Source organism: Gopherus flavomarginatus, chromosome 4 (genome assembly GCF_025201925.1).
Source record: "Gopherus flavomarginatus isolate rGopFla2 chromosome 4, rGopFla2.mat.asm, whole genome shotgun sequence".
Lineage (NCBI taxonomy): Eukaryota > Metazoa > Chordata > Testudines > Testudinidae > Gopherus > Gopherus flavomarginatus.
Window position 1 is genome coordinate 56,146,184 of NC_066620.1, and position 23,931 is coordinate 56,170,114.

Sequence of the window (23,931 nt, forward strand, 5' to 3'; positions counted from 1 at the left end):
CTCCTGTTAAACTGAACAGCAAAGAGTGAAACTGGGAGTAGACAAAAATCACAGGAAGGAGAAGGGTTGTGAGGGATGCTCCACATCAATCCACCAGTACCTCTGGTCTTGGAACTCTACACCAATCTTCAAATTCCCCTTTAACACTGGGTTCAAGGTAGCTGCTGGTAGGGGAAGCCCTACTCGTCATCACCAAAGATAAGGAAAGTGGTAAGGAGCCAGTAGGCAGCACAGAGTTACAAGGCCTGTGCAGAGTTTTTCTCCTTCTAGACTGCCTCTAGTGGTTTTTCCATGAGAGTGAGTGATCTGGCCCTATATTATTTGTTCAATATTTAAAATAACACTAAATAACTTAACCAAAAAATGTTTGTTGAACCACCTCAGCATTTTCCTGATAAGAGGTACTTTTGCTGTTCAGTATCATTTGCTGTGATAGTTACCATTTTGAGAAATTCTTAAACTAATACAATCAAACCATTTTTATTCATTAGTGTCTCGGTGCTTTCTTCTGATAATATAACATTACCCATTGTTCCTCACCCCATGATTCCCTAATAATGAAATGTATAATATTACAAAAATAACAGAGTACTATTCTTACAGGTGAGATAATTAAAGATGACTCATTTTTAAATATGTAATTCTAAAGATAATTTTTGGCTGTTATAGCTGCATAAATAAATCAATTCCATGTTGTTACACAGGAATAGACCCAGCAGCTCACCTTCTGCGCCTTGCACAGGAAATAAAAGGAAGCACACGGCATGTGAAAATGATTTCTTTGGGACGTGGTCAGGGAAGCAAAGCTGAAGATTTGATACATAAAGCACAGCTGTTGAGTGGACAATGGGTTTTCCTGCAAAACTGCCATCTTGCTGCATCATTTATGCCCAGGCTTTGTACTATTGTTGATTCGTAAGTGTTTTATTTATATTCAAAATATAAATAAGTTATATATTTAACCCAGCCAAATCTGAAGCAGTCAATATAAATGCAAATATCAGTCTTTTTAACACAAGAGAGAAAATGCTTTGAAGGGGGGAGGGATAGCTCAGTGGTTTGAGCATTGGCCTGCTAAACCCAAGGTTATGAGTTCAGCCCTTGAGGGGGCCACTTAGGGATTTGGGGCAAAATCAGTACTTGGTCCTGCTAGTGAAGGTAGGGGGCTGGACTCAATGACCTTGCAGGGTTCCTTCCAGTTCTATGAGGATAGGTATATCTCCAATTATTATATAAGAGGTATAAATAAAGTCTCAGAAGAGGAACTGGAAAAAGTTTTCTTCTTTGAGTGTTTATATATTCTACTCTTGGCTAGCAATATCCATTGGGCAGTTCCTACAACCTGAGTGCCCTCATTCTCCTCTCCAAAGGGCATAAAGAGGAGAGCCACACCTACCTACTCTTGGTTCCTTCATACCACCCAGGACTGAGAGACATAACTGAGGACAGTATTTGTCTCTTGCCCATTTGTGATTGTCAATACAATCATGTTGTATATAGTTGCTTTTAGTGTGGATACAGTAGTTTATGATAGGTTTCCATTTTGCATAGTTTTTACTCTGTGTTTTAGTTATCTGGTACCAGCCTTCAGACCTTATCGCTGAGCAAAAATCACCAGGTTTCATGCCAGGTGCCTGTACCCTTCAATGACAGGCATATTAGATGCCTATTTTGTCTGAGTGAGTGGTATATTACTAACAAATGCTCTATTTGTTGGTCTTTTTCCAAAAGAACTCAAAAGCAAAGGAGGCTTATTTAAAGCTGTACTTCCTAGACAAGCCTATACTTGGTCCTGGACCAACAAGATCTATCTGGATCCAAATTTCTTCTACTGGACCTGCTCTGGTGAATGGGAGTGCCACAACTTCCTCTATGGTTCCAGCTCCCAAAAAGTACTCCTTAGCTACTTCCATTTCTAAATTCTCTCTCAGAGAAATTCAGGCTGTCACTGAATGTAACAGACTGCACCAACATAGCTCTACTCTTTCTGACAAGGACACCAAAAGATTAGACCACTTCAATAGGAAGAGTTTTATCTCAGCTAACCTACAGTTCTGCATTGTGAATTATCAGACCACAATTCAAAATAGGATTTTATTAATTATAATTTTTCTGAGTTCAGAAACAAACTGCTCCAGGAACCTAAAACAGAATTGCAGACCATTGTCTTAGTGAGTGGACAAACTGAGAGCCTGATTGTCCCTCCAAGCCTCAGTAGATGCATCTGTCACAGCTTCCTGTTGCATGGTAACTTTGGTTGCAATGAGATAAGCTTCATGACTTAATTCTCTGGGTTCCTCAAGGACATTCCTACCATGGAGGATCTCCCCTTTGAGGTTAACAACATGTACAGTGACAGAATGGATGAGTTGCTACAGTCCTTCAGGACTCTCATGCAACCCTCCACTCCCTGAGTATATACACCTCAGCACCTTGAAGAAGGCACTCCAAACCACCTCCTTACAAGCAAGAGCCTGCTTCTCCGCCTCTTTACTACCAGAGATCCTATGAACCTCCCAGGAAGTATCTACCATGCATGGTCCCGTATTACTTTGGACCGCTGGGTGCACCACACAGTAGATAGGGGATACTCCATCCAATTCTGTGCCCTCCCATCCTTCCACCCCCCCTTACCCGTCCCTCTTCAGAAGCAACTCCTTATATGGGAGATGCACTCGCTTTTATCACTAGGGGCAGTGGAAAAGGTTCCTCAGGAGCAGAAGGGCAAGGGCGTCTATTCTTGGTATTTCCAAATACTGAAAGCCAAAGGCAGCCTCAGGCCCATCTTGGACCTGCGAGAACTCAACAAGTTCATGAAGAAACTAAAGTTCTGCATGGTCTCTTTGGCCTCCATGATCCCCTGACTGGATCCAGCAGACTGGTATGGCACCCTCGACTTGAAGGACACACATTTTCATATTGCAATCACTCAGCCCCTACAGAAAGTACCTCAGGTTTGTGGTGAGCAATACCCACTAGCAATTCACAGTCCTTCCTTCTATCACTTTTCTGCAATCATAATTGTTGGATCTACCATGCTCAGAAAACCACATAGGCTTCTGATTTGTCAAAGATATTGGTGTCTGCACTGTTCCACCATGTGCTGATTTCTGAGGAAAGGCTACAACTCCTGGACTTTAGCTAGCAGCTCCTGACCTGGACCTCAGTGCAAGCTCAGTGGAATACAGCTGTTGCTGCTATTGCTGCCCACCGGTACCCTTATCCCTGAAGGAACTGTCCCCCATTACCACCCTAGAGATCAGTCTGACCAGGGAGGCCCCTCATGGCATGAGCAGATAAGAAATGAGTGAGAAGTTCACCCACAATATCTGAAAAGGGAAGCTCACCACCCAATATATCCGTGAACAAAAGGTAGCGGCTGCGGGGTTCGCTGCCAGAGATTAGTGAAAGGGGATCCACCTTGCATCTGTGAACCTGTTGGGCTGTTGAATTCTCTCCTCTACCTACTGCACCACTCACTTGGAATGCAACTGAGTATTTTCTGATCTTGGTAAACCCCAGAACCTAGTAATTAGCTACCGGGTAGGAATGACCATTCCCAGTCTTATAGTACATCATTAGAGGTTCTAATGTGAGTGGACAGCATCACATTTCTGAACTGGACCATGATGTGTAGATTCAGATTCTCTTTTGCAGGACCCACTAGCTCTCTTTCTAGGCTTACTACTTTGAAGAGTAAGACAAAAGCTGGAGAAATCACATTATTTCTGTCCAGGTTGTTTCATTTAATTAACTTGAGCAAATGGTAAAGAAATTTGATTATTAAAAGTTTGCATCTTGCCTTATATTTGGTAGAATAATAATTATGTTACCAAACTACCTGTCTTTACAGATTTACCCAGCCAAACATAAACATGGATCCTCAGTTTAGACTATGGTTAAGTTCCACACCTGATCCTTCTTTCCCCATACCTATCCTGCAGAAAGGTTTTAAGGTAAGGGCATAGGCGGTGAGTTATATGGGCTCCACCAATGTTTGGGCTTATATTTTCAGAACCATCCCGTCCATATGACAGACGGGGGAAAATGCCCTGGGGGGCTCTGCACCCCAAGGGATTAGTGGAGGGCCTGGGGTGTTAGCCTGGGGCCAGCAGCAGCGGGCAACCAGGCCCCAGCCTGTCCCACTCCATCCCTTCCCTCAAGCCCCTCCCTCTGAGCAACGCCAGGAGTGGGCAAGGGGCGGGCTGGGGCTTGGCGACTCGCTGCTGCTGCCAGCATAAGCCCCGTCCCCGCCCTGCTAGCCCCCCAGGCCACCCTGGACCCCATGTCTTCCTGAAGCGCATGCCACCCCCCGCAAAAGCAGGATGGCTCTGCTTGGACCCGTTCTGGGCATCACCAAAAATTATACTAACCTGGAGCCTATGGGTAAGAGTTGATTATAATTTTCTAAAACACCACAATCAGAAAGTTACTGTGGTTTTGGCTGTGAATACTCAATTTGAATATTTCAAATTTCTTATTCTAATATTATCTTAACAAGAAACAGAGCCAAACCAAAATTCTGCACTCCACCATCCAATGTTCATGAGGAAACTCAACTCCAGTTCCTCCAGTCTGCCCACCTAAAGCCCAATTCTACTCTGACCTAGATGGCCTTGTTTCTCCATATAAAAAAGGAGACATTATAAAGACTACTTTGCTTAGTACAATCCTGTCTGACCACTGAAGATTTATCTCCTTCCTCCCCTCGCCCAAGTGAGCTGAATGTTATTCTTGCAGTAACACGGAAAAAGTTAGAATTCAAACATCCTGGATTTGTTTTTTAAATGTATTTTAAGTTCAAGAGTTTGATACAAGTATATGTTGTAGCAATGAAATAAAATGAATGTGCTCTAGGAGAAGATGGCCTCATGAATAAAACACTTTCATCTCTTGTTTCCCTTGAAGAAATAAACAGAATTTTTATGGTCTCATCTTTACTTGGTGGATGAGTGCTCCATTTTCCACTCTTTTAATTTGAGTGATTTTTCTGGGAATATGTCATTTTATATATACACATCCTTTAAGGCCATTAGGTTTACTCATTCTTGTGGCTAAGAAGAGCTGGATGGTGCTGATGGGTCAGCGAGAGGAGGCTATTTGAGAAGAATGCAAGGTGGTCCATCCCCCAGATGCAGCCTCCATAATGCCCTCAGCTCCTGCTCAGAGCAAGAGATTAAGCTTCATGTCACATTCACTTTTCAGAAGACTATCAGCTAAAAAATCAGGTCTCAGTACTGCATATAAATTTACTTGGGTTTACTGTTAGGGCAAGGGACACAGGTATCATCTGGATGACCCGCAGGAGTGGGAGGGTTGCCTCAAACTCTCCTACTGACAGGGGAGAATCCTCAGGCCCAGATTACTAAATCTGGCAATGTGTAAATCCAGCATCAATTTTCGCCATCCATTAACCTAAAGTGGCTGTGTGCCTGGCTTGAGCCATGCCCATCTCAGTGATCTTATCTGGGTGAGCCCCATGCCAAGGTCCTGGTGCCAACCAGCACCAAGGTCCCTGGATCCCTCCTGGTCAGTCTAATTCAGTACTGAGATACCAACACAGTTGACATGCTGCCAAAGTCTCCTGATCCCTCCAGCTTGACCTATTCATCACCAAGGTCAGCGTTCTTGTTGTGGTGTCAAAGTCCCTGTATTCCTCCAGGTCAGTCTAATTCCAGCAGCCTTGATGTGTGCTAAGATCCCCTGGATTTCTAATTTGATGCTGATGTCCCAATGTTGTTGTTATAGCATCAAAGCAGCCGGATCCCTCTGGGTTGATCTATTAGCATTGAGGTTCTGGCACAATTGATGAAGTGCCTAAGTCCCTGTATTCCCTGCAATCAACATGAGGTCTCAGTATTGTTGATACATCCATTTCAGGCCTTCTATCTTTTTTGTAGAATTTGCACAGCTGTTGCTTGAAGCCCTGTATGTAAATATATTGAAATAAAAATGTCTTTTGCTGAGGTCTGATGTGGGAAAATGAAATTATAATCACTTTCAACATTCTGTTGTATTGCAATCTAGCGCCAATGCTCATGTTGGCAGTTTGTAGTCCTTGTTCACCTAGACTTATCAGCCGTACTTCCTCAGAGGTTATACATCTTGCTATTTTCTCACAAGTGAGCATAGATAGAGGCCACTTGAATAAGAAAGAGAGGTTACTTACCAGAAATTATTCTTTGACAGTATTGCTTCTGTATATTCACACTCCGTATTCACACTCCCTACTCACCTTCCCCTCTTCTTTGGAGTCTCAGATAAAGAATTCCAAAAGTAGCAAAGGAACTGAAGGGTGGTTGGGGCCACACCCTCTTTTATACCCTCGGAATCCTCCCCGGGGGGAGCAGGGGGTGAACGGATAGCATGACAGGTTTGGCCAGTCAGACCTATGAGTCGGAGTTAGGAGTCAGTAAACCAAGTCAAGGATCAGAATCAGAGGTGGAAGTCAGAATCCATGACTGGGGCATGGATCAGGAACAAGGCAGGAAAGCAAGAACTAGGTCAAGAAAACTAAAATCAGGAGCAGACAGGGAAGCAGGAACCAGGGACAAGTGAGGAAAGCATGGCTCAGGAGTCTGGCAAGAAGGCAGGGTCCAATGTAGCAACTACTCAGTTGCACAGATAACTTCCTGTGTCTGCATCTGGTTTAAGTAGCACAGCCAGACCAATAGGTGGGGCCGGGCACTCATCCAATCAGCACTTCGATTGCCGATGCGTCTGGTGGGGCTAAGGTTCCATTAGCCACTGAGCCCACCAGTTACTAGCAAGCCGCCAGATGGTAGCCAAAATACGAAGGTTGCTTGGGGACCCAAGGATCGTGGTTCAAGACTTGTGAATCCTTATAGGGGTCAGATGACTGGCACCAATGGATATTGATCACTAATAAAATTCCACAGTTCAACACAAGGAGTATTATATCTCATAAGTGTGAGGGACAGCATTTTCCAAGAACAACAGTTACTTGTAAGTAATCTCTCTATGTTTCCAATTGACCATATCCAATTCAATAACTAATCCACTAAGAAAAAGTGAAAGGGTTTTGTTAGATTTGTTTTGCTCTCATCAATCTGACTGCAGCATATTATTCAGAAAATATAATACACCTCTGCCCCGATATAACGCAACCTGATATAACACGAATTCAGATATAACGCGTTAAAGCAGTGCTCGGGGGGGAGGGGCAGGGCTGCGCACTCCAGCAGATCCAAGCAAGTTCGATATAATGTGGTTTCATCTATAACGCAGTAATATTTTTTGGCTCTCAAGAACAGCGTTATATCGGGGTAGAGGTGTAATGGTAATACACTTGCCTTGTTTCCCTCTGTTCTTTTTTAAAGATGGCAATAGAACCACCTCGGGGTCTGAAGGGAAAATTACTTCAGACATTTGGATACAGTGGCAGTGGAGATGTAACAGAAATTATCTTCAACAAGGTTGAATGTGGCTTATCCTGGAAGAAGCTGGTGTTCAGCCTGTGTTTCTTCAATGCTGTAGTCCATGAAAGAAAAAAATATGGCTCTTTGGGCTGGAATGTTCCATATGAATTTAACTCTTCCGATTTAGAAGTAAGTACTTTGCAAAAAAACCCACAAAGAAACAAATAGAAAGTTATCTGGCACTCTGATTCCCAGGTTCATGAATGCTTACACTAGAGATGGGTATGAACTAGAACACCTAGTCTGATCTCCCAAGTGCACAAATTCAGTGTCTCACATCCATGCCTAGCTTATACTATACTTTGATTCTAAGTTTGTCTCCCAGGAACTATTCAGTTTCTAGGAGACAAAATCCCAATAAGTGTAAAATAAAAAGTAAACACTCCAGGGTCAGGCCTGGGAAGAACTCAGTGATCATTAAGTATTTATAAATGTGTCCGAAAAAGAGAAGATTATGGAAGACCACCATGTATTATTTTTCCCTACAATACAGGAAGGGTACCCCATATCCCTTCTAATACCACTAGTGCAGGAGATCATGAAAACTCTGTGGAGAAACAAAGACTCCATAATTCCTGAAACCAGCAGGTAATTGTTCTACTTTGATCAGTGGACATGTGGATCCCACTTATGGTGTGTTGGGCACCCCAGAACAATAGTTTGCAACATTTTCACTAGCAGTGTGTAGTGGAGTCACATTCACACTCCGCGTACCCTTCCCAAGGGTATAAAGAGCCTGAGACCCTAACTTCCACTCAGCACTTTGCAACCACCCTAGGCAGAGCAGATGGAACATCAATATCCCTTTTATAGTTCCTTGTTGCTTAGATAGGATGTTACTTTTTAGTAATTGGAACTTAGTATTCACTAGCGTTACAGTTACCCTAGTTGTTAAAAAGGTACATTTTAATTTTGTCTTTTATTCTCAGGCAGTAGGTTTTTTAGTTAGATACAACAGTGCTGAGCTCTATTATAATAATTGAACCTACAAATTTACTCTAATTGTGGTCTCAACTGCAAAAAGTATGTGAAAGTTCATAAGACATCACAATAACAAATAACAAATGTTGATAGGAGACATTACAAAAGGGAGACTGAATTAGTCCAAACTAAAAGGAGGTTACTGAGCCTCATCACAAGCAGCTTGATATCTTCCACCTTCAGAGGCCTATATAGCCTTACCTGTTAATGAGGCTCTTTTAGATCCAGCAAAGATTGTTTGGCAAACACTAGCTTCCATTCCCCCTACGTAAAAGAGCAGACAAGAGGTATTATGTCTCAGCAAAGGACTCAGAGTTTTTATTTTCCCACCTTTCACTCAACTCCCTGACAGTAGATGTGGTGAAGGAAGGTGGTAGGCAGCCCCATGCTAAATCAATACCTCATGATAAAGATCACAGGTGCCTGGACCTATTAGGGAGAAAGTCTTACTCCTCAGTCTCTCTTCAGTTCAGAATTGCCAATTATCAGGCCTTGATGGCAAAATATAACCACATCAGCTATACCAAACTCGCCTCCTTTGTTGACCGCCTATTGGCAGAACACAGGGAGCAGTTTCAGGTGATTGTGGCAGAGGCCTAGCTATTGGCCAGAAGAATGTTGCAAGCCTCCCTCTATGCTGCTTACACCGCCACTTGTTCAGTTGCCACAGCAATGGTAGTGAGAAGAGACTCCTGGCTCCAGCTCTCTGGTTTCCCATAGAAGATTCAAACCATGGTCAAGGACCTTCCTTTCAATGATTCTTAATTGTTCACAGATTTGATGGATGAGCCTCTGTGAATATTGAAGGATTCCAGAGTGACTACATTCTCTTGGCATTTATACCCCCTTCATACAAGAGAAAAGTCCCAGACAGCACAGAGATCCCACCCAATCTAATTCCTCTCCCCTCAGAGGCCAAATGAACCACAGGCACCAAGTTTTCAAAATGCTGGGGGGTGCTTGATCTCAGACCCCACCCCCACTCAACCTTTCCCCCAAGGCCCCACCAAAGCTCTGCTTTTTTCCTGCTCCACCCTTGCCCTGCCTCTTCTCCCCGCTCAACCCCCACCCCACGTCTTCCTGCCCAGTTTTGCCCCCTCCCCCAGATGTGCCGCGTCCTCACTCCTCCCCCTCTCTCCCAGCTTCCTGCCTGCACACCGCAAAACAGCTGATTGTGGTGGGAAGGAGGGAGGGGGAGGTGCTGATCTGACCACAGGGCTTCCACTGGCGGGCGGAATGTGCTGGGGGAGAGAGCTGATGGTGGGCTGCCAGTGGGTGCTCTGCACCCACCATTTTTTCCCAGTCGATGCTCCCGCCCCGGAACACCTATGGATTTGGCGCCTATTATATGAACAACACCTAAGAAGGCAGAGGTTTCAGAGAAGGAAACTATCCACTTCTCAGTCTTCTGCCTCATACCCATCCACTTCCAATCAGCAATTTTGATGTGTCTGTTGAGAGTGTGAACTACAATCCTCATCCTCTCCTGCTGCACAAGTTCATCAGCCTTTCTTCCTTTGGCAAACACCTTCACCGCTTTAGGCGAGCCTGGGAGTTAATCACTATAGAAAAGTGGGTCTTGGAGATCATTTCCACAGATTATTCAGTACACTTCACTTCACTTCCCACTTCTCTATCCCTCTTCGGGGACCTCTCTAATGAGAGAGCATGCTTCTCCAAGAAATAGACACTGTGTTATGTTTGGGTGCTCTAGAACCAGTTCCCATGCTGCACAGAGGGAAGCGGGTTTATTCAAGGTATTTCCTCGTACCAAAACCGAGTGGAGGGTTATCCTCCTCATCCTAAATATGAGACTACTCAATACCTATGTGAAGGTACAGAAATTCAAAATAGTGATGCTTGCAGCGATAATTCCTTCACTAGAGCAAGGGGATTGGTTTTCAGCCCTCAACCTTCAAGACTGTTGGCTTAGTATGATGGGGCGGACTAGGCTCTGCGGCCCCCTGCTGGAGGCCTTGTGGCCCTGCCACACCTGCCCCAGAAAAGGACAGTAGAGAGGTCCTCCAAACTGCCTAGAGAAGCTGTGAGGGAAGCAGCTAATCAGGGCCCAGCAGGCTATTATAAGAAGAGCTGCAGGGCCAGCGCAAGTTCAGTTCCTTGATAGAGTTGGATTGGCCTGGATTGTGTGTGGCTGGCTGAAGGAGCTGCAGAACCTCAGATGAGGTAGTTCTGCCAGAAGCTGGGGAGAGCGAAAAAGGAGCCCTAAGCTGGTTGCAGGGATTCCATCAGGACAAGGCCCTGAAGTAAGGGTGAAGATGCCATGGGGAAGTGACCCAGGGAATTAGAGCAGCAGCGCAACTTAGATAAAGGGACACAGTGACTACTGCTATCTACAGGGTCCCTGGGCTGGGACCCAGAGTAGTGGGCGGACCTGGGTTCCCAAAACCCTCCCATTAGTCACTGAGAAAAGTGGCCTGGACTTTGAGGCACCCCAAAGGGGAACCTGAACTGCAGTGACCCAGCTGAAGAGCTGGGGCCAGAAAGGCCCTGAGAGGGCAAACACATTGCCTTCAGGAAAGGAGCCCTGAAGCACCGCTGTATTCCGGAGCAGGGACAAACTGAGAGAGGCATTACAGAGGGCACTGAAAGAGGCCCCTGTAGACAAACTGTATATGATTTGGCCAGTGGGCCACGGGAGACCCACCAAAGAGAGAAAGTGAGTGTACGGTCACATGCACTCTGCCATGGGGTGCTCGTGAGAGGTGAGTCTGCCCCTGTTACACTTAGAAATTACAAATTGAAGGCACAAAGATGGCTAGCAACAACGCATGTTTCATCATTATCCATCCATCCCACAAATGTTTCACAGCATATTACTGTGGATGCACTCAGCAGACACTTCTTCCAAGACCATAAATGGGAAATAGATCCCAGCATATTACATCACATATTCCACGAGTGGGGCACCCTTCAAATAGATCTGTTCACCACAGAAGTAAACAAGCAGATTGGGTTGCCAGTCCTTAAGAGATGCTTTTCAACTTCAGTGGTCATCAGCCTACTGTACGTGTTCCCTCTGACTCCTCTAATAGGCAAGACATTGCTCAAAACAAAGAACAGGGCCAAATCATTTTAATAACCTCCACCTGGCCCAGGCAAATGTGGTTTCCTTACACCCTACAGCTGGTTGTTGCCGTCCGATCATTCTCCACAACACTCCCTGTGACCAGTCGGATCACAGAAATCACCTTGGGAACTGCCAACTGATGTGCCAAGACTACATCTGCCCCTGCTTTCTTTGCCAGCTTGGGACTCCAGCACTCTATCTTGTTGAGCCAGTCAGCTTCAGCACAAACACAGAGGTTGGGCCACACCCATCTGCATTTCACTGAAACTGATGCACTCAACTCAGGGGCTTCTTATTTAACAGAGACTTTCCCAGTGCCGTGTTCAGCCTTTCTGGGCAATTTGTAACTTGTGTAGTTCTAGATTTTTCTGATCTTCACTCTTACTTGTTTTGCTTCCTTTTCTGTCCCTATTGCTCTTACCCGAAATAAGCAAACAGGAAATAATAAACCAGTAACCACTTTGTCTGTTCTCCAGCCACCACACTTAAAACTCACTTAAAATCACTACCAGTATCTCAAAGCAATCAGCTGTGCACAAGTCCTGCTCGACTACGTCACTGTGATGGGTTGGATCACAGAAACCCCTTTGGGAACTGCCAACTGATGCTCCAAGACTACTTCTGCCCCCTGTTTTCCCTGCCAGCTTGGGACTCCAGCACCCTGTCTTGTAGAGCCAGACACACCAGTCTGCTCCAACACTGACCCAGAGTCTGAACCACTTGCCCCAATGCTGCAGACTTAACTGAAAGCCACTTAAAAAGTGTTCCTGTCTATAACACTCAGATGCCCAACTCCCAATGGGGTCCAAACCCCAAATAAATCTGGTTTACCCTGTATAAAGTTTATACAGAGTAAACTCATAAATTGTTTGCCCTCTATAACACTGATAGAGAGATATGCACAGCTGTTTGCCCCCCCGCCCCCAGGTATTAATACACACTCTGGGTTAATTAATAAGTAAAAAGTGATTTTATTAAATACAGAAAGAAGGATTTAAGTGGTTCCAAGTAGTAACAGATAGAACAAAGTGAATTACCAAGTAAAATAAAATAAAACATGGAAGTCTAAGTCTAAAAAAACTGAATATAGATAAAATCTTACCCTTAGAGGAATTCCAGTAAGCTTCCTTTTACAGACTAGTCTCCTTCTAGTCTGGGTCCAGCAATCATTCACACCCTCTGTAGTTACTGTCCTTTGTTCCAGTTTCTTTCAGGTATCCTTTGGGGTGGACAGGTTATCTCTTTAGCCAGCTGAAGACAAAATGGAGGGGTATCCCAGGGATTTAAGTAGACTTTCTCTTGTGGGTGGACACCCCTTCCTCTCTCCTATGCAAAGTCCAGCTCCAAGATGGAGTTTTGGAGTCACATGGGCAAGTCACATGTCCATGCATGACTGAGTTTCTTACCAGCAAAGCCACATTCCTGGGAAAGTTCTGATGTGGATTGGCATCTTCGAGTTCATTGTTGGCTTAAGTGGTTCTTGATTGGGCACTTAATTTGCACATTCCTTTTTCAAGAAGCTGACCAAATGTTCTGCTAGGCTAGTTAAAATCAAGCAAGTACACAGCCAATATTCATAACTTTGAATACAAAAATGACACATGCATACAGATAGGATTAATATATTCAGTAGATCATAACCTTTACATAAATATGTTACATGGCATATGTAATGTAAAACATATTCCAGTTATGTCACACATACATTCATAAGCATATTTCCATAAAGCCTTATGGGGTGCACCATCACACTCCCCACCTCCTCTCCTAAAACAACGAGACGATTCTTCACCCCAATTTCAAGATTCTTCGTCTCGAAGCATGATTAAGCGAGGGCTCACTGGGGTAGAGATAACCAGGGCCACCCGGGCGGGGCAAGTGGGGCAATTTGCCCCAGGCCCCGGGCTCTGCAGTGGCCCCCAAGAGAATGGCTAAGTCTTCTGCCCCGGCCCCTTACCCCCGCCTCCGCCCCTTGCCTCGCCCGGAGCCTCAGCGAATCCAGGAGCTGCCCTCAACAGCGGCAGTGTGGCTCCAGCTGGGCACCTAAGCTCCACCCCGCTCAGAGCCGCATGGTAAGGGGGCGGGGCTGTGAGCTCTGGGCCGAGTGGAGGGAACTCAGGCCTCGCTGGAGCTCGCAGCATTGCCCCCTTACCACGAGGCTCTGAGCAGGGCGAAGCTCAGGCCCCGCCAGAGACACGCTGCAGCTGGTCAGCGACGGGCTGAGGCTCTGGCTGAGGGGGGCGCCGAGGGTAAGAGGCTGGGGCCGGGGGGGTTGGCTAAGGGGCAGGGAGTCCCAGGGACAGTCAGGGCACAGGGAGGGGACAGAGGTTGCGGGGGCGGTCAGGGGACAGGGAATGGGGGGTTGGATTGTGGGTGTTCTGGGGATCTGTCTGGACTCAGCAGGGGGGGGTGGATAGGGGTCAGGGCAGTTAGGGAACAGGGAGCAGGGGTGGGGTCCCGGGGTGGTGGTTGGGGGTGGGGTCTCTGGGGGACAGTGAGGGGACAAGGAGCAGAATATGTCCGGGATTCTGAGGGGGGCAGGCAATCAGAGGCAGGAAGTGGGTGGGGTCGGATAGGGGGCAGGGCCAGGCTGTTTGGGAGGCACAGCCTTCCCTACCCTAAAGCGGATTCAACAGTTTGAGGCTTGCAGAAGAGCCAAGCTGTTAGCTTTTCCATTAGGGCTACCATCCCTTTCACTTCTCAAATGCCAAATTATAGTCTATATTTAATTTCAGTGCCATAGGGAGATTCATGTCAGGGGAGGGTAGCTTCATTTAAAATTAGCCACTGGGGGAGGGATCACATGAGAAGAGCAATATCCTGCCCAACCCTACCAAGGGAGACCCCTCCTTCCCTGCATTCCATGAGGCTTCAGAGGGGTAATTCAATGGTTCTCAAACTTTTGTACTGGTGACCCCTTTCACATAGCAAACCTCTGAGTGCGACCCCCCCCACCAACCCCTTATAAATTGAAAACACTTTTTTATATATTTAACACTATTATAAATGCTGGAGGCAAAGTGGGGTTTGAGGTGGAGGCTGACAGCTTGCGACCCCCAGTAATAACCTCATGACCCCCTGAGGGGTCCTGACTCCCAGTTTGAGAACCCCTGAGTTAATTTAATTTTAGCACTCTGTGTCCATTCACATGCATGTGCTATTTTGAGCATTTTAGTTTTCACAACTTAGGCTCAACCCAGATTCTGGAATAAGCTCAAATGCTCAGTTCGTGGAGTATGTACATAAGCTATACTAAAGACAAACCCACAGTAACTGTCTCCAGTTTGTGAGGGACCCTGTGGAGCCAGTTTCTAGGAAACAGCTAAATGCATGGAGGTTAAGTCCATTAATGGCTGTTAGCCAGGATGGGTAAGGAATGGTGTCCCTAGCCTCTGTTTGTCAGAGGGTGGAGATGGATGGCAGGAGAGAGATCACTTGATCATTACCTGTTAGGTTCACTCCCTCTGGGACACTTGGCATTGGTCATTGTCGGTAGACAGGATACTGGGCTGGATGGACCTTTGGTTTGACCCAGTATGGCTGTTCTTATATTCTAACCTAAATGAACCCAAAGTTATGGAGACAGATATGAATCAAGGAAGCCAGCAGAGTATCAGAAACCTTGAAAAATCTCTGATCGGATGGGCTCAGGCATTTGGTCACAAGCTGAGGTGGTTCAAAAGTTTCGGATTTTTTTTAAGCAGAATTATTTTATTGTTTCTTTAAACAATCAAACACAGCAAGCAGCAAATATTTGGCCACACACTTCTGAAACCCCAAATCATGTTCAGGTTTTGGCAGACTTATTTCAGATTTTCAATTAAAAAAAAAACACAACAAATTTTGAATGAAAGCAGACATTGTCCATGATTTTTTTCTGCTTTTTAAAAACCCCTAGTTTTCAATCCAAAAAAAGTTTTGATGGAAAATATTTGTCCAACCATTTTAGTGAGCTTTAGTGCCTTTTAGCACTAGCTGATGCTGAGAACCAGTGATACTTTGTAAAGAAGTTTTCTCAAAACTGGGTTTGTGCTCAGATGCGGAAGGTTTATTTTTCCCAGGGCCGCCTGTGGAGGGGAGCAAGTGGGGAAATTTGCTCTGGGCCCCGCAGCAGCCCCCATAAGAATATAGTATTGCAATTTTTTTTATGGAAGGGGCCCCTGAAATTGCTTTGCCCCAGGCGCCCTGGAGATAACCTGTTCAACCAATGTAAAAAGAGTGCTACTACACAATGGGAAACAATCTACTTGCTACATGTATTGTCAGAAATGGACACATTTTGCCAGTTGGTGTGACCATAGACAGCATTCACCAATGACTGCATCGCTTCCAGATATACCAGATTACACCTTAGCCCTAAAAACATCTGATTTACTGATGAGCTCAATAAGAGGCCACCTAATAGCCATCAGAGCCTTTCACACACTCCCATACAGGGCTATTCCATCTTTAGCCTCCCAACCACAAGATGGTTCCTCAAAGAGCTTGGAAACCTCTACTTGTGGTCCAACATCCATCTCCAATATGGGACCTCAGTCTGGTCCTTAAATGCCTCCTAAGACTGCCCTTTGAACCTCTGAACAGAGTGAGTAACCATTTCTTATCCCATCAATAAAAGGATTGTCATAATCTGATTCCTCTTTAGACTTCAGCAGGAGGCCTTCACTGAAGAATAGAGCAAGTCAGCAACAAGAAAACAATAACAGTAAAGGCAATGCAAACTAGCCTTATTATGAATGTAAAGATTTAAATCCTAATTACTTCCCTTGGTATCCTCCAAGTTGGGCGAATATGTGTCATCCATAAGATCCTCAACTGTGACATATTGACCCCCAAGATCACAGTATCTACAACATTCAGGATGAGTTCCCCACAATACATTGAGCATACATGTAAGTCACTTAATTCAAGTTCTTGAGTGTCATATTCTCCTGTTTGGATTGTGGAATCAGAAAATCAACAGAATTATAGTGATAAAGATTTTGCTACCTACTCAACTGGTGATGTCCCAACCAATCACTCTCCAGCTTGTTCCTCATTTCCTCTGTCAGGATGCTGACTAGGTCTATCACCCCAAACTCCAGCCCAAGGCGTGGCTCTTTGATGGTTCCAAAGCTTGGAAATGACTTGTTCCGAGTATGTAAAGGTGATGATGTTACTTAGCAGGAAGCAAACTACTTCACATATATGTTCAAAGATGGAAGAGATTCTAACTCTGGTGACTTGAGACGCGTTACTTCTACTTCTACTTCTACATCCTCTCCATTACTACTTGTGTGAGATTACATCCTAGAACTAAAGATGTCAGGATTATCTCTAAACTCCATAAAGGTGCATCTCGCAGTCATCACTGTCTTCCATCGTAAGATAGAAAGTTGTTCTGTTTTAGGTCATCCTTTCATAAGAAGGGTTCTCAAGGGAATGAGTAACTTCTTCCCACAAATCAAATGGCCTACATCGGCATGGGATCTCAACCTTGTCCTCAGGTGCCTTACAAGGCCTCCCTTTGAACCCATGCCCATCAGCTCTCTTCATGAAAACCACATTCCTAGTGTCCATTACTTCTGCTCGGAGAGTGGCAGAGATAGGGGCTCTAATGGGGTACCCTCCTCCGTTTATAATCTTTTTCAAAGACAAGGTTACACTATGACCACATCCCAAGTTCCTACCAAAAATACCTTCAGACTTCCATATAAACCAGCTTATCCGCTTCTGAGTTTTCTTTCCAAAACCACACTGGGACAAAAGGGAGGCAACATTACACACATGATGTCAGGAGAGCACTAGTCTTCTATTTGGATAGGACTAAGTCCTTCAGGAAAGCTCCCAGACTATTTCTCTCCATTGCAGATAGATCTAAGGGATCCTCAGTTGCTAAAAAAAGACTCTCTAGATGGGTATCAGACTGCGTTACCTGTTGCTATCGTTCTCACAACATTCAGATTCCTCCTAGAGGATGAATGCACTCCAGATCTCTCTCCACTTCCATAGACTTCCTCAAAAATATTCTGGTCACAGAAATGTGCAGAGCAGTGACTTGGACATCTGCTCATACATTTACTGAACATTATGCATAATCAATGTCCAATGCCATATTTGGCTCCACTGTCTTATCCTCAATTCTAGACTCAATTCCTAAGCCCCACTCCTCCATTGGGGCACTGCTGCAGAATCACCTGCAGTGGAGCACCCATAGGGACACTACTTGAAGATGATAAGGTTACTCACCTTGTGCAGTAACTGTGGTTCTTCAAGATGTGTATCCCTGTGGGCGCTCCACTACTGCCCTCCTCCTGTCTGCTTTGGAGTTCTTACCAATGAGCTCTGCAATAGAGAAGGAACTGAGGATGATTCGCCTGCAAAGCATTATATAGCCCTGATGCAGGGCATAAGAGGGGGAGAGAGCAGAATCAAATGGACACTGCTACCTAAAATCTCTGATCTGAGGCACAGAAAGTGTGAATACACCTACAGTGGCACACCAATAGGGACACACATCTTGAGGATCCGCAGTTACAAGATGAGTCAACTTTTATTTATTTTAATCTGTTTTTATAGTTAGTATACAGCTAGTAGGGTGCTCTTGAAGGATTCACATATATCATGAGGTTCTGATGATGATAAAGCTTTTGATACAGTCTCCCACAGTATTCTTGCCAGCAAGTTAAAGAAGCATGTGCTGGATGAATGGACTATAAGGCGGATAGAAAGCTGGCTAGATCATCAGGCTCTATGGATAGTGCTCAATGGCTCCATGTCTAGTTGGCAGACGGTATCAAGCGGAGTGCCCAAAGGATCAGTCCTGAGGCCATTTTTGTTCAATATCTTCATTAATGATCTGGAGGATGGTGTGGATAGCACCCTCAACAAGTTTGCAGATGACACTAAACTGGGAAAAGTGGTAGATACACTGGAGGGTAGGGATAGGATACATCAGGACCTAGACAAATTAGAGGGTTAGGCCAAAAGAAATCTGGTGAGGTTCAACATGGAAAAATGCAGAGTCCTGCACTTAGGATGGAAGAATCCCATGCACTGCTACAGACTAGAGACTGAGTGGTTAGGCAGCAGTTCTGTAGAAAAGGACCTAGGGGTTACAGTGGACAAGAAACTGGATATGAGTCAACAGCGTGCCCTTGTTGCCAAGAAGGCATTTGGGGCTGTATAAGTAGGAGCATTGCCAGCAGATCGAGGGATGTGATCATTCCCCTGTATTCACATTGGTGAAGCCTCATCTGGAGTACTGTGTCCAGTTTTGGGTCCCACACTACAAGACGGATGTGAAAAAATTGGAAAGAGTCCAGCGTAGGGCAACAAAAATTATTAGGGGGCTGGAGCACATGATTTATGAGGAGGGGCTGAGGGAACTGGGATTATTTAGTCTGCAGAAGAGAAGAATGAGGGGGGATTTGATAGCTACTTTCAGCTACCGGAAAAGGGGTTCCAAAGAGAATGAATCTAGACTGTTCTCAGTGGTAGCAAATGACAGAACAAGTAATAGTGGTCTCAAGTTGCAGTGAGGGGAGGTGTAGATTGGATATTAGGAAAAACTTTTTCACTAGCAGGGTGGTGAAGCACTGGACTGGGTTAGTTAGGGAGGTGCTGGAATCTCCTTCCTTAGAGGTTTTTTCAGATTAGGTTTGACAAAGCCCTGGCTGGGATGATTTAGTTGGGGATTGGACCTGCTTTGAGCAGGGGGTTGGATTAGATGACCTCCTGAGATCCCTTCCAACCCTGATATTCTACGATTCTATGATAACATAATCACAAGAGTCAAATTAAAGTAACAATAGAAATGCTTAACTTCAATCTTTTGCTCCAAAGGTTTCCATACAGATGTTGGGGATGCTTCTGGCAAACCAAGAAGAGATTCCTTGGCAAGCAATATGTTATCTTACTGGCGAGGTAGTTTATGGAGGTCGCGTGACTGACCACTGGGACCGTCGTTGCTTGCTCAGCATTCTGAACAATTTCTATAGCCCTGTTGTATTGCAGGAGGGTTTTGCTTACTCTAGTGATGGCGTAAGAAAAATATTTTTTCTCTCACTATTCTCAAGTGTTGTAATAAGTTGTGCCTTTATATTGCATATTTAAATATTTTAAGCCTTATAAATTACTGAACTTCAGATTATGGGCATCCAAATCTAAATTTTGAATGGCAATTAATTGTTAAACTTTACTATGGCACAGAAAGCTCTTGTCATTCAGATTAAAGTTATATACATGCATCTGTATGTATTTTTTGGAAACAGTTGGTGAAATATAGTATATTTAGCTGCATTGATCTGAATTACATTGGCACACTTTGATTACCATACTTGTATGAATTTTTTTAACTAAAATAAGAGCTCAAGGTGCATCTCTCTGGTCAAAATGCACCCCTGTCATTTTATGTAGTTGCACGTAACTGGCTTAGTGGCAAACTTCTGGAAATGGACAACAGAAGGATTTATTTGCACACTGTTAGCTCCTGGGTCCTGCTTTGCTATGGTACCAATAACAAAATGACCCCCCTCTTTTTATAAAAATCATGTGGAGTGATGTTTAACTACAATGAGGTATTGAAAAATGGCACAATGTGGTAGTGAGATTACAATCACACTTTAAAATATATTATAATGTCTCCATTTAGTAGTCAAATAGATGCACCAAGATATGAAATGGCATTTGGTCCTTTTAAGACCCTCTAGCGAAGCAGGGATACAGGCACTGACTGAGAAACAGTTACCCCTGAGGAGCATGAGAATTTATTGTGAGCAGAGATTAAACTAAAACTTGTTTATAGCAAAACCAATTTAGAATTTTTAAGAAAAAAATTGATTCTTCAAGGACTTCTGTGAATTCCCATTTAGGAGAGCTAACACCTCTAGCATGAAGCTGCAGAGTGATAGAAAAGAGTTATGTCCATTAAGGAATGCAGGAGCACTCTTGTGCTAGGATATCATCGGCTCCATTAATGGGAGGCTGCATTCCCCTGACCATCTCAGTTCCTTAGCTGACAAGAGCTAAATGGAACTATCTGTTGTGTCTGCAAGCTAGTCAGCCTGTTTTCTGCTATTATTGTTTATTTAGAGAGTGAATGATTGGGGTAATTTGCCTTGGATTATTCCCAAGGCAATGTCAGGTCCCAAACTTGGTAGGGGATTCAAAAGGTATGCAAACTTCTCAGCCCTTGTTCCTGAGACTGACGCACATGTTCAGTGTCTAGTGTGCCAGGGAGAGGCTCATGTAGTGTCACAGTGCATAATTTGGCATGCCTTCACTAGTTGGACAAGGAACGACAGATGGTGCAGGTGCCCTTAGCTTCCTTAAGCTTTAAGCCAGACTATCCTAGAAGTCCTTGGGGAATTTCAAAGTCTGCCACTTCTTCTGAGGTCTTCCATTAAATATCCCTTTGCCTCAGCCTTGGTGCTGCACACAATACTAGGCCTGACATCTATCTCCCCAAGACATATATCTGCTGGGGCTGAGCTTCCTGCCCAGCATCTCATCACCATAGGCTCTATCAAAACAGACTGCTCCGGCACTGCAGTCTACACTGGTGTCAGCATTGGCACTGAAAACTGCCTTGGTGTTCTTAGAATAGACACTGACATTACAAATAAAAGACAAGCTTCCAGATCTCCTCATTGCAGAGAGATGTTTGTTAAAGGTTATAATTTAGAGACGCTCCCTCATAACAGCATTATGACAACATTATGGATATAAGAATTTTGAGACATGCCCTGGTGGCAGTGATGGCGAACACAGGGTATGTGTGTACCATAAACACTCCCAAGTTTTCTACTAAAAGTTTATGCCTTTCTCATTCAGTGGCTTGTTGTTTAATGATCCCTAAGATCATTATATCAAGTCAGAAATGCCAAATGAGAAAGAGACTGCAGTAATTTTTAGGTTAATTCTGTGTTTGAAACTGATAACAGGAAAAAGGAACACATGGAGCAACAAACAAAGAACAACAAAGGCTTTTGTATCTATTTTATGAGCACAATAGTAGTTTGATACATTTAAGAAGGGAAGAAAGACAAAAATGTATATGTTGCAAACTCCATCCAGTCTGCAATTGTCAGGCAATGTTGCAGAGAAGTGAAAAAAATTCTGAGAGAGATTTGAATTGTATAGGAGCAGAGATGAAAAGTGATAAAGTGAAATCATCTGTCTTTTTGCATATTGTTGGGGAGGAAGAATTGAATATTTGTAACAACTTTTAGTTTGAAGAAAGCATGAAGTTAAGTAAAATACTGACCAAATTTGAGGAATATTGCATGCCAAAAAAGGAATGAAACCATAGGCGCCAGCTCTAGGACTGGAGCACCCACAGGGAAAAAATGGTGGGGTGCTGTGCATCCATCAACAGCTCCCCTATTAGCTCCTCCCCACCTCTGCCAACATCTCTTGCCTGCTGACAGGCCCCACAAATCAGCGCCTCCCCCTCCCTCCCTGCTCCTCCCACATGCCACAATCAGCTGTTTCATGGCATGCGGGAGGCGGAGGAGGGAGAAGCAAGGACATGGTGCACTGGAGGAAGGAGATAAAACTAGGCAGGAAGAGGCGGGTCAGGGGTGGAGCAAGGTCGGGAAGAGGCAGGGCACAGGTGGGGCCTTGGGGGAAGAGGTGGAGTTGGGGCAGGTCCTGGGGCAGTGCACCCACTGGCACTTTAGAAAGTTGGCGCCTGTGAATGAGACCTTTGAGAGAGACTTTTTTTACATGCACACAAAAAAACTGATGATAGACTAGAGCAATGTGTCACAGAATTAGAGAGACTTAGTGAGACCTGTGACTTAGGTTAGCTGACAGAGACTCTGGTCAAAGATAGCATTAAAGACAATGTTTTGAGAAAGAGACTGCTCCACAAAGGAGATTTAACTCCAGAAAAATCTCTCCATGTATGCAAAGCAGCAGAAACTGAAAGCACATGCCAAAGAGCTGAATTCTCTAGAAGGGGTTATTCACACACTAAATACAAAAGAATATAGCCAGAAAAGGTCAGATCAAAAAGTGCAACCACCTACTATGAAAGCGACTGCTGCGGGGAGAGTGAATACAGATTATGTGGAAACAGGGCCGGCTCTAGCCATTTCGCCGCCCCAAGCACGGCGGCACTCCACGAGGGGTGCTCTACCGCTCGCCAGTCCCGCGGCTCGGGTGGACCTCCCGCAGGCATCCCTGTGGAGGGTCCGCTGGTCCCGCGGCTCCAGTGGACCTCCCGCAGGCGTGCTTGCGGATGCTCCACCGGAACCGTGGGAACAGCGAACCCTCCGCAGGCACGCCTGCGGGACATCCACCGGAGCCGCCTGCCACCCTCCCGGCAACCGGCAGAGAGCCCTCCGTAGCATGCCACCCCAAGCATGTGCTTGGCGCGCTGGGGCCTGGAGCTGGCCCTGTGTGGAAAGTGTGGATCACAGCATGGCCCCCAAACAGTGTTTTGCCTTTGGAAGCTCTATCATAAATGCTGCAGATTCCAAATGCAGAAAAGTCAAGAACATGTAGTTGAAGACAACCTGATTGAGGAGTTTTACATAGGTGTGCTGGAATCAAGCAAAACTGATGGGAGGGACTGGATTCTGCCAATGGCAGTAAATGAAACCATTATTCTACTCAACCTGGACGCAGAAGAGCAGGTTAATATTCTGTCTGAACAAGATTATGAGAGACTGAAAATAAGACCAAAACTGTGAATAACAAAAATAAAAGTAACTGATTATTCTGGAATAAACATACTAGTGGAGGAGAAGTGCATTCTAGCATCAAATATGAAAACACCACATATAGACTTCCATTCATTGTAGTACCAAAGGATGTGACCAGTATCTCTTGGTTTAAAGACGCATTCTGAGCATGACTACACAGTGATTTAGTGCCTGGCAAGTCAGCTTGCTGCACACTAACTCACCATGTGGACACTGCTACAGTGCACTCCAGGACTTTTACTACTCCCTCTATAGCTTGTCTGAGATAGGATCCTGTGCAGAGATTTGCAAAGCAGCAACATGGAGTTCGGTTCAAACTTTTACTTAGCACTATTTGTTGGATTTGGCATTGTGTCCTGTTGCTTGGTTTGGTAAGCTGGTACTACAGTTCATTTTTGCCTAGAATTCCTCACCTTCCATCCTCTGATGGGAGCAATTTCTTGCTCATGTCCTGTAACGTGGAATGCACAGAAGCCCTCAAAGGAGAAAGAAGGGTTGGTTACTTGTAACTGTTGTTCTCCAAGTGTTGCCTGAGTTCATTCACACTTCCCACCTGCCTTCCTCTCTGCCTCAGAGTGCTTTGTATTGCTGGACTCTGCAGGCTAGGAGAAAGATCTGAGCTGGTCAGGCAGGGGAATATTCTGTTATGAAAAAGCACATATGCAACCCCCAGCAAACATGGCTTTTTACATAGTTCCCCAGCTCAACACTAGAGGGGCTAGAACCCATAAGT

At 44.9% G+C, this 23,931-nt stretch overlaps 1 protein-coding gene across 1 annotated transcript in view; it reads left to right on the plus strand.

The window, feature by feature from the left end:
- DNAH14 (dynein axonemal heavy chain 14) overlaps nt 1-23,931 on the plus strand; it is a 490,898-nt gene that overhangs the window by 436,243 nt on the left and 30,724 nt on the right. The window contains exons 76-79 of the mRNA XM_050948398.1: nt 705-915; nt 3,854-3,956; nt 7,341-7,568; nt 19,333-19,530. Of these exons, the coding sequence (XP_050804355.1) occupies nt 705-915; nt 3,854-3,956; nt 7,341-7,568; nt 19,333-19,530 (740 nt within the window). The remainder of the gene's footprint in view (nt 1-704; nt 916-3,853; nt 3,957-7,340; nt 7,569-19,332; nt 19,531-23,931) is intronic.